We start from the raw sequence: 12259 nt of genomic DNA, 5'->3' as shown, positions 1-12259 counted from the left end.
TAATGTATTAAAATTAGGAGAGTAATGATTAATTATTGCTGAGTTTCCTTCCGTATTAATTATTATACCAATATCTAGAGGCTTATAAACATTGTATAATTACCACTATGGGCAGCTACAATTGGTACCATACACACTGATTACTGCTGAACTTTCCATTCTATTTGATTTTATACCATTATCAGTCAGGCAATTCGTGAGATGAACTTCCGTGTTGGTAAATTCATATAATATTAACTATCATGAACAAACTCTCTTTCTTTCCCATCTCGTACGGTTCACATGCCAGGTCTCGCCTCCTCATTTGTGAATCAAACACAGATTTGTATTTGTAACTTTCTTGCTGTAGCTATATAGTCAAGTCAGAAATAAGTAAAACAATAGTACATTATGCAACGAGCCTACAATGAAGGTAAATAAGGAGCGAGTATGGATATTTATGAAACGAGCGCAAGCGAGTTTCATAATTTTCAGACGAGCTTCTTAATTACCATTATAGGCGAGTTTCATACGACTTTTTATGCTCGACCATATTTCTAACTTGATATTATTAATTTTCTTTGTATCTGACCTTGGCCAATGTCCCGTATGTTGTGAGATGTGCGCAGACGCGAAAGTATTGATTTTTTCCGAGGAACAGATGTTCACATTGACCTTGCTAGGCCATAAGAACCTACAGAGATAACATTGAAATTAAATTAGACATTGAAAAACGAGATGACAAATTGAATTTATTTGGATATTATTTACAATTAACGCTAATTATTATAGTAACACAACATAACCTTCTGCGACAGTATTGGATTTCCAGCCTCCGTGACTTTTCTATAATTCTCTTTCGATTGCATATCCGAGAATAATCGATACTTGCGGTTTTATAACGGTAGAAAGCTGACCTGTCATTGGCTGAACAGTTGTAATCTGAGTCGTCATTGGCTGAAAGACCTGACCTTTAATCAGTAGGTGTACTTTAATGACATGCATTAAAGGTCTGCTACCAGGTGTATAATTACTACATTTCGGCATGGTCGAGCATAAAAATATTTAACCAATCACTAAAAACAAGCAAGCTTATTAAACAAGTATGTTACAAAAAGGAATGGATTGTCACACAAAAAAAATAAACAAACGGACTTAGTGTGAAAGATGGTGGATTTCAAGGACAGAGGCCCACTTGCAAAATTCGTAGCTGCGACAGAAGTAACGCTCTCAACGCTGAAGAAAATAGTTGCGTTGGATATAGCAAAATATTCGACGTCAAAACAGAACACATTTGCATATAATACATCATTTTGTCGTGGCCTAATTTGAAGAATAGTGTATGAATTTTACGCAAATCAAACCACCCGACTACAAAATAGTCAGGAGGCAGTTAATGTAGCACTTAACAACTATCACTGACTCCTCTCAACTGCCCTTGGCTTCCGAATTCATATCCGTGTTTCACCCTGTGCAGCTTGTGAATCTACTAATTGAGAACTTTACATTTCTCTGTATTTATTCTAGAAGATATCTCTCATCTATATATATATAATTTGAACTGGTAATGGAAATTACGGGAAAACGGCTGAACGAATTTCAATGAATGACCCGTCATTTTGAAGCTTGGCACGCAAGGATTTTCAGAAAAATAGTAACTTGCAGTGAAGCGTTAGTTTTCCTACATAATTTTCCTATTTTCCAAAATCCATCCTTCGTCAGTTTTGAGAACTAATTGCATTTGAGAATAAAACAAAACACACTACAATAAACAATAGGCTATTACACAAAGGCCATGACCTGCAGGATTGCTGACATATTTAGAGCTCAAATTCAATTGGTTATTAAAAACTTCAAAGCTTAGTAAAAATAATAATAAATTTATAGGTCTGATTCTGCAGTGTGTAATTTTCTGAGTACAGCTGTGTATTGGATATTAAAATCTACAATACTTTATGACGTTTGATAACATTATTACCTTTAGAAATTAAATAGCCTATTATTATAGTTAATGCCATGATGTGACTATTTTTCATTAATTACACATATTAATGCTATATTGTTGATATAAAAGTGAAACGTTTTGGGATTATATAAGTAAATATACGAAGTATATGAAATTAGATTTTCATTTCTATAATTTATTGAGTGGCGGCTATGTAGTATACATATAAACTACAAAACTTACGTAAGATAATAATACTGTTATTAAAAATGAAATATTTTTATAGTTATTAATCAAGTGGGGTTGGGTCTTTTTCATATACTTCATGGCGGTGTGGTGTAGATATTTATATGGGTCATTCTCTTCGGAGAGAGCGCAAAAATTACAGTTCCTAAGGAAAGACCAAAATGTATTACTTACTGATAAAATAAGAGGCCTACAAAATTTGTAGTCTCTTGATCATTTCAGCCAGATCTCTTGGCAGGATAAAATGATTTTACCCTCTACATTTCAAGCTCTACATGCAGCAGCTATACTAAGATGCTATGTCTATTGTTCGAAAGCATAGCAAACCTGACTTTTTTTAACTTTCAGCTACAATCCACAATGACCTGAAATAGCTATTGCTTTACTCCCACATGAAAAACCCATTGATCGTCCTGACATTGTTACTTGCGTTTTCGCGTTGAAACTCAAAAAACTGAAGGTGGATAGGTTCAGGAAAAAAGTATTTGGCATAAAAAATCATTCAGAGGGTTTCATTATTATGGCAGCAAATAACTTTCAGAATGTCTGGTATTCTCATTGAAAATAAATCTGAAAAATTTTTATTTTAACGCCTAATGGACTTAGTTTGCAGCAATTGCTGCACAAGCCACTAGCATGCTATAATAATCTGTCACAACGAGCGAGAAGCGTTCCTTTTCCATCCAAATGAAGCCGCACTTAGAATTTAGTCAGTCATTGGAGGGAAAAGAATCCGTCTACTTTGGTTCCAGAAGTAAGCACGGTAACACTAGACTATCGAAGGCAACTCTGCTAAGATGGAATCTACAGTATAATACGTTACTACACTTTGAAGACAAATTCCACCGCGATGTAAGCATGTAGTATTAATAAAGATTTGTATTTGTTTTTCAGACAAATGAAGACCCACTAGTGCAAGAACTGTATAGAGGAAAGATGGCACCACCCAATAATGCGTTTTACTCATATGACGTTGGCTTCAACAAAATGAGAAGGGAAAGATTTGTTTTCCACACTGAAGCGCTGAAAATGTATTCTAGTATACAAAGTACATTTTCTGAGAAAGACGAGTGTGATCTGACTGAAGTTATCATCTTCTTGCCTCAGAAGTATTACCTAGCCATCCCTTGGGAATCGCCATATAAGGAGATGTTCTCAGTTACGTAAGTATATACTTCTGAAGATCAGTATTTTCGCTTTCCAAACACTTCAATATTCCACACTGAATAGACAGTTTTCACTCTGTACACTGGTCATCATGCACCGGTACGTCTATCGATTACTTTTACTTTCAACATAAATATTCATGAGTTTCTCTCTTTTGGTGTGGGGATAACAAATACAATGTTCGCTAAATATTTACATGCGTTTATATACTATTTACATTAGCACTAAGCTCTATTTATGCAACCATATACTCAAAGCTATTCACATAAATTTCGCTATAACAAATTTAGTTTCCCCCCCCCCCCCCGCTGCATCCACCTTTTCGAAATTTATCCTAGGCGGTAAAATTTATCATTCCTGCTTGCGTAAATTCTTACTTACTGGCGTTTAAGGAACCCAGAGGTTCATTGCCGCCCTCACATAAGCCCGCCATCGGTCCCTATCCTGAGCAAGATTAATCCATTCACTATCATCATATCCCACCTCCCTCAAATCCATTCTAATATTATCTTCCCATCTACATCTCGGCCTCCCTAAAGGTCTTTTTCCCTCCGGCCTCCCAACTAACACTCTATATGCATTTCTGGATTCGCCCATACGTGATACATGTCCTGCCCATCTCAAACGTCTGGATTTAATGTTCCTAATTATGTCAGGTCAAGAATACAATGCGTGCAGTTCTGTGTTGTGCAACTTTCTCCATTCTCCTGTAACTTCATCCCTCTTAGCCCCAAATATTTTTCTGAGAACCTCATTCTCAAACACCCTTAACCTATGTTTCTCTCTCAAAGTGAGAGTCCAAGTTTCACAACCATACAGAACAACCGGTAATATAACTGTTTTATAAATTCTAACTTTCAGATGTTTTTGACAGCAGACTGGATGACAATAGCTTCTCAATGGAATAATAACAGGCATTTCCCATATTTATTCTGTGTTCAATTTCCTCCCGAGTATCATTTATATTTGTTACTGTTGCTCCAAGATATTTGAACTTCTCTACCTCTTCGAAAGAAAAATTTCCAATTTTTATATTTCCATTTCGTACAATATTCTCGTCACGAGACATAATCATATACTTTGTCTTTTCAGGATTTACTTCCAAACCTATCTCTTTACTTGCTTCCAGTAAAATCCCCGTGCTTTCCCTAACCGTTCGTAGCGTAAATTCTAACTTTTTAAATAATAAATAAATAAATTTTTCTTTTCTTCCCTTACCATGATAGAAAACATTACCGTATTAAGCCAAGGTTACCAGTAACTTCAAAAGTGCATTAAAATATATAACCCATTTATAGATTCATTGAGTGTTAGAGATAATGAAATTGAAAGGAAATAAGAAACAAATAAAAAGAAAGACAGAGATAGAAATACGGCTGAGATGAACAGTAAAGAAAGGTCAGAACCTGCGACAGCTGAGGATTTGGATATTAAAGTTTCAGAGGTATTAGATGCGATTAAAGAATGTGGGGATGTGATCTGAAAGTGCAACTAAAGTGGAATTGGAAAAAGGTAGAGAAGTATAAAGGGAGAAAGGAAGTGAATAATCAAATGTGTAGAGAAAGAGTAAAGTGGATATTATCTTCTCACAACAATCTTACACAATTTACTTATATTCATCTTGTCGAACACTGTTATCCACACAAAAAAAAAAACGCGTTTTATTAAAGAATCTAAAGTTTGTGTTTTATGTTGACTATTACACTCTTACAACGTCATACTACTATTCACCAATAAAACGGTACGAAAGGACGTATTTCAACCAATCATGGCTGCTTATCGCACAATTTTATCGCGTCCCTAGCATTTGTTTAATTTTATCGCGTCCCTAGCATTTGTTTAATTTTATCGCGTCCCTAGCATTTGTTTCTTTGTTTGCCAACATTTGAAACTGCCCTGGTCTGGACGTCAAATATATATATATATATATATATATATATATATATATATATATATATATAATTACAAACCACTCCAGTCGATGCACAGCAGTTTCAAATATGACTCGCATTGGCATTCAAGAACAAGAATTAATAAAAATCACTGATCATACCTATGCATCTTCTGAAATCCGATTTACAAATAAATGAAGAGCGCCATTCGGAAATCCTGAATAAGTTGAATACACCATGTAGGCCTAAATCAACGAGTTCCACTTCTATTACGCACACGTCCAATATAACATCAACTGAACCACCAACCACATTCAAATTTGAAAATTGTACATTCAATAATCATTCCTTTTAAAATTATTCATTCGGAAATTCTGAATAAGTTGAATACACCATGTAGGCCTAAATCAACGAGTTCCACTTCTATTACGCACACGTCCAATATAACATCAATTGAACCACCAACCACATTCAAATTTGAAAATTTTACATTCAATAATTATTCCTTTTAAAATTATTCATGTTTATTTTTTATGTCATCGTCGTTAATTAAAACTTTTCTAACACTTGTGTATATTAGTTAGGTTATGTTATAGCTTCTGCTATATGATATTATGGATAGTCACGTATCAGAGATTGTTTAATATTAAGATTTATTGAAAATCATCTGTCAAGTGACGTTGATTACTGGGATTCGGATAATTGAAGTGGAATGTTGCATTTTAATAAAATTGAAACTGAATCAACAAAGCCTTCTTGACTAGTGACATTGCCATCGTGTATAATAGATAGAGAACTTCTCGACGAGAAGGCATTGCTCACTACTGCCATCTCGCATGCATCTAGCGTAATATTTGTAATATTGAGATGGTACAATAATACATTTGAAGACAGTTGTATTTTCGTAAGTCAATTAATATTTTATTGTGTAACACTCGCAGATTTATCGATAAAATCAAAACGTCTAGTGAGATTACTGTTGATAAACCACGCAATATTATGAAGACTGTTTTAGCTAGAGGACTCTGATCAGCTTGACACCTACACTATATCTGCAATGAGGCACTTTTATATTGGATGCATGTGAAGATCTTTTGAATTACTGTGTAATAATATATACAAACCATAACATATTTTCTAGTAAACCTGAATCTCAAATCTGCTACAGAATTTCCCAGGTTCTTCCTTGGAGTAAATCTAGTGTGATTTTATCAATGTATAACGTTGCAGTATGAGCAGAATGTATGAATCAGGCCTCATAAATTACCAAGATCGATTATGGAAATCGTACAAACCAGCCTGCTTATCCAACGAGGAGTACAAGGGCGTCGATATGGATAAGATTGCCCCTGCATTCCTGATTATTGGGTCAGGAATCATTGCTGCCTTGATAGTTCTAGCTGGAGAAATATTCACGAAGAGGTAAGACGAAAGAATTCATAGTAATAACCACTACCACCACCACTACCAGTTGATCATGAAACAGGAATTCCATTGTTGCTTTGTTATTCCACGGTCTCTCTTTCTGATGTTCTGTAGTTTAATGCATTGTGTCCGGCTTAAACGTATAACATTTCATTATTTCATTACGTGAAAAGTATTGTTGATATTTACACTCGGTTTGCTTTTAAGGGTAGGGTAATTCAAAATGTTTCCTGTGTTTGCATGGCGGGAGTGTACATCGCATGCGCAAACTACGTCGTTCGTGGAAATAGCCAATTAGCGTCAGTAACCATTAGAGTTGAGCTTAAACGATATTTTCAAGTATCTGTGACAACTGTGACTGTGACAATTAAATATCTGTGACTTTTATATGTGATTTTGTCACACCGATATTTTATATCGCTAAGTAAGCACAATATGCATGAATTATACCGATATTTTGTCACACCGATAAAAATTAACAGGAAATATTGAAGAGCAGTGCAATGTGAATACGATTTCTCTATACACGCCACATTTCAGTGGTTTATATGGGAAAATCCAACAAATAAATTATGTACATGCACCATTAACAAATAAATACTAATCTAACTGAACAGTAACATGTAAAAAGTTAACCTCATATACCAAGAGGTTATATCGTAGTTGATTGTAGATACGGAATCAGTTGATAATTTTTAATGTAGTTGGGTACAGAGAAATTGAGGTTATGTGATTATCCTAATCGTTTTAAAAATTGATCCTTTTTATTGTATATAATATAATCCATAAATTATTTTAAGTCGTGCATTAACATTATAATATTGATTCAGAATAAAAATTAACGAAACATAAGTATTCGGAAAAACAATAGAAAATAATTACAGAACAAGTTGTTCAGACAGGATTTTACACAAGATAAAGTATTGGTAACCAATGGTATTATTATTATTAGTATTATTATTATTATTATTATTATTATTATTATTATTATTATTATTATTTAAATCGTGTAATCACTATATCATTTATAATAAGATGGTGAAACTAGCGCTGAAGTAGTTTCGGCAATTTCGGGTGTGAAAATCATTGCATTTATAAGGAATTTTTTTTGTGGAGAGACAGTTGCTCAGGTTAAGCTAGCGCTGAGGTAGTTTCGGTGATTTCGGAAGTGAAAATCGTTGAATTTGATTGTTTGTGGAGATGCAGTTGATCGTATATCTAAGGCATAACAAAACCTAAACTAACCAAACCTAACCTGTCACAGATTCGTATGTGCAAGGTGTATAAGGGGAATACGAAGGAAACTACCTCAAAGTTAGTTTAGCCAAATAAGTTTTATCTCGTTCGGTTTTAATTCTATAGGTGCTGTTGTCGGCTTGTGAGAAATGCTTCGAAAGTTCGGAAGAGCATAACGTTCAGTGACACGGAGTGAATTAACATGATTTACGTTTGATACCCCTTATTTTCAAATGTAATAAATTATCCCATTTATGTGTAAGTGTAGGTCTATTTTAAAAGTGTGCAAGGGCAATGAGAACGATTTGTTCGAGCAGTGTCTGCTAGATGTCAGATCTTTTTGGAATTTATAAAATTGACAATTTTTGCTAACTACCCCATATTATTATATTTAAAAGTTGAAAATTACTTGCAAGTTGATGATTTTAACAATATCTAGATAAATATCACTAAATGTCAAGTTTAGAACATTGATTAGGCCTATTAATTGGGTGAAATAACACCCCACACGAGTACCAATGTTAGAAAACACTGTGCGATTTCCTAAGAGTTAATAACCATAAACAACATACCGGTAATGAACTTATTACAAATAATTTTATTTTAAGTTTAATTATTTTAATTAATACTATCCTGCACTGTTCGTGTTAGAGCTATACATTAAAACTGGATCATACATAAAGGAGAGAAGTACATGTAAAGTTATTAAAATAATGTAGGCTCCTGTAACTATTCTGTTTGTAATTAATAGTATAACTAAAAAAATATTGTTACTGCGTAAAAATTGAGTGGAAAATACTTATACATTAATATATATTCACAGTAATATGAAAATGTGAAGATCTCGGGGGAATATATAAAATATTTATAAAACATATAGGCCTATTCAGACTTAATATGAAAACAAAATGTTAGATTCATGATTATATTATAATGCCGCTAATAACTTTGCAACACATCATCACTTTGAAAAAAATAATATTGAACAAAATATCACGAAAAAATAATCAAATACCACCGCCCGATTGCTGTTATTGTATCATGCGCATGCGCAAACCCACGACGTAGAGGAGAAAATATCAGTCGCAGACGTTGCAACAGTCACAGAGTACTGAATACGGAGCAGATTTCGATAGCGATATTTTGTCACAGATATTTCGCGTCATCAGTCACAGGTTTATCTGTGACAAAAAAATACCTGTGACAAAATATCGGTTTGTGAAATATCGGCCATCTCTAGTAACCATGTGGACTCCACAGCAAAAGGCATTCTCTCGCGGAGTTGAAATCTGTTACGCAGGTATAACGTCAATTCCGACGTGAATATTAACTGTGACCAACTGACGACGTTCCAACCAGTGTTGCCAACTCAAAATTCCATTTACCGCTGCACAAGCTTAAGAAAACCTCTAAACCGTAGTTGAAAAACTCCAGATTTTTCTTAATACATCACTACTAAATTTGAAATACAAACTATACAGGTTTAGGAACTGGAGAATTTTATAAAAATGTGGATTAAATTATGGAAAGTGTGTATCACTTCGTAAGCCCTATATTCCATGCAAAATCACATGGACAATTAAATCTGAATATTTTGCATTCAATATCACCTTACATCATTTACATGGAGCTTTCCAACTATCACCGGCAACTTCGTCCACCCAGTCTTTCAACACATTATGTTTTTTTCACAAATCTCTAACCTTTTGTACGTAAGCGACATATTTATTCAAAATTGAATGAAGTAGATCAAGAATAATATACTGGACACTTTGGAAACAATCACATTCACAATCAGACCAGTCTGTTCGAAATCTGATTTCACATTGGCCTGGAGACCTGCCTGCTAACAATGAGTCTGGTTTCAATTTTTAAGTATATGTGTTACATAAACCATAATGCGGAATGATAAATTAAATAATATATAATACAAGACGACATTAAGATTATATGCATCATATGAGGAGACAAAGAGGAAGGCAGAAAATAGGAAAGACTGGAGAATGCTGGGTTTGTAGTGAAAGACCTGCCCATGGGCAGAACACTATGAATGAATGAATCATAATATAAGTTATCATCAATTAAAATAATAATTCAGTTCATTATCTACTCTTTATGATTAAACATATCAATTCATTTACAAAAACAATGCCTACATAATTTGACTAAGAGTTTAACGAATGTGACATACCTTATTTGTACAACAATGGATGAGGCAGGAAATGGATAAGGTTGTACCAAATCGAGTTTACATAAAACATTGATATTTTATACTCGCACAATGAAAAATTGTGATAATACCATATTAATCTCTGGTTTATGATTAACTAATATTGTTGTCGGCAATTACATATAAAAACAATTATAACATCTTTACAGAAAAAAAAAAACTTTAAAATATCGTCTCCCTCTGCCAGTATCATAAAAAAAGCCAAATAAATAGCTAGCCGCTGAAGGTAAAATTCTGTAGCTGACCATAGTCTTGAAAACACCAGATTTAGCTACAAAACCGCTGACTTGGCAACACTGTTCGTGAAACTGGGAGTTTGGCTGTTCCAGTGGCTGATGTCGAATTAATCCGTACGTCTTTCCAGCGGAACCCCCGCAAATAGGAGCTAAATTTACCTCGTTGAACAATACACGATGTCGTCCATAAAAGGTTGCGCCTACGGGCGTACAAACTTCAGATTCGTCATCAAATCAAACCTGAAGACAAGTCGCGAAGGAGGGCATTCGCGGAGACAATTCTGGCAAAAATTGATGAAAATGAGGCATTACTCGATAATGGTTTGTTTCTCGGACGAGGCTACAATCCACACTTCCGGGAAGGTTAACAAATACAACCAGATCTGCGCTATCGCATTGTTGCAACTGTAGCAAATGTTACGCCTGCAATGCTGCAAAACACATGGAGAGAGGTGGAATACAGATTGGACGTCTGCCGCGCCACTAATGGTGCGCATATCGAGGTGTATTAAGTATGTAAAAACATTTTGAGTTACCCTTGCCCGTAGAAGCAAACCAAGTATAAATATCAATAATACTTTTCAAGTGATAAAATAATGAAATGTTATACGTTTAAGTCGGACAGACTGTGTATCACATATCTATGCTTTTGCAAGTTTATTCTCGTCCATTCTAACAAGAAATAAGCCAAATTTTTTATTCATTCCTTCTTAAATAACTCATTATTTATCATTTATGTATGTATGTATGTATGTATGTATGTATGTATGTATGTATGTATGTATGTATGTATGTATGTATACATTGTAATATACAGGGACATCATTTTATTTTTACTTCAATTTTTATTGTACCTGAGTTTTGGAATGTACTTCACTCCCACCCCTTCTACTAGTAAACTTCCAACCGTTCACGACACAGAGCCGAGGGCGCGTAAGCAGTACTGAGTTAGTGAGTATAGTACGTTTCAGAAATATGTTCGCGTTTTCCAGTGACGAAAGAGCTTTCAATATTGAATCATATTTTCGTACGGGTACTGTCGTCCGTTTCCCTATGTCGCATCCCGGTTTCCCCCACCTGCTTCTGTTCGCCCCTTTGTAAAGTCTACAGTAGTAGCTGGGCTATCTTAGCTCTTTTCTGAAAACATTAATTTCTGTTAGTAATTGGACGTCTACGTAATATTATTCAAGTGTTTAAAATAACTTAAATACAAGGGCCTCCTTAAGTAATTAACTGTCACGTGATTTCCCCCCCCCTTTCTACAACCCTGCGACAAAACCACTTGAACGGACAGTAGATAGCATTTCTGAGTGATTTTATCTTTTCGGATCGGGCAGAAGTGAAGATTGAATTTACAGCACGTAAGGTACTCTTTTATAGAGTAGGTACAGAATTATTTCAACATGAGTTACTCGTACGAAGGACGAAACTGGTAATTGGAATTAGGTACAATAGTCTATAGTGCGATAATATGGACAAAAGAACTGAAGCCTGTATCGAAATGAAAGGCCACCATTTTCTAAAATGTGTTTAAATATCCATATTATAATTATTTTTCAATTTAACTTCATTCTCTATATAGTACGCTAATGTGCTGTAACAGTACAATATACACTGCATAATTAATACTTCCGAATGGATAGCTCAATTCGTGTGTAAAACACTAAGTGTTAATACAGTACTGTATTTTGATTAAACAAAAACCTAATGAAAATTATCAAACTCAAAATTGCGATATTTCCTAGTTTACATAAATGGATGAACTGCTTTTCTTCCCTCCTATACCTAGTACAGTGATTTGTATTTTACGCCAGTATCATCGAACTCCGTCGTGGAAAGGGTAGCAAACGGTGTTTCCCGTTTCAATCGTTAATAGAAAGGTATAGCCAGGTTAATATTAAAA

General features: G+C 34.5%; 2 protein-coding genes across 4 annotated transcripts in view; one reads left to right on the top strand and one right to left on the bottom strand.

Annotated features, from left to right (window-relative positions):
• The window catches only part of LOC138709638 (facilitated trehalose transporter Tret1-2 homolog), a 614214-nt gene that overhangs the window by 491183 nt on the left and 110772 nt on the right, over positions 1-12259 (bottom strand). The gene's annotated exons all lie outside the window — the stretch shown is intronic.
• Positions 1-12259, top strand: part of LOC138708658 (ionotropic receptor 75a-like) — a 33854-nt gene that overhangs the window by 20696 nt on the left and 899 nt on the right. The window contains exons 5-6 of the mRNA XM_069838744.1: positions 3065-3333; positions 6460-6651. Of these exons, the coding sequence (XP_069694845.1) occupies positions 3065-3333; positions 6460-6651 (461 nt within the window). The remainder of the gene's footprint in view (positions 1-3064; positions 3334-6459; positions 6652-12259) is intronic.

This window comes from Periplaneta americana, chromosome 11 (assembly GCF_040183065.1).
Source record: "Periplaneta americana isolate PAMFEO1 chromosome 11, P.americana_PAMFEO1_priV1, whole genome shotgun sequence".
Taxonomy (NCBI): domain Eukaryota; kingdom Metazoa; phylum Arthropoda; class Insecta; order Blattodea; family Blattidae; genus Periplaneta; species Periplaneta americana.
Note: the sequence above shows the minus strand (reverse complement) of the source record. Positions and strands in the feature narration are given on the sequence as shown.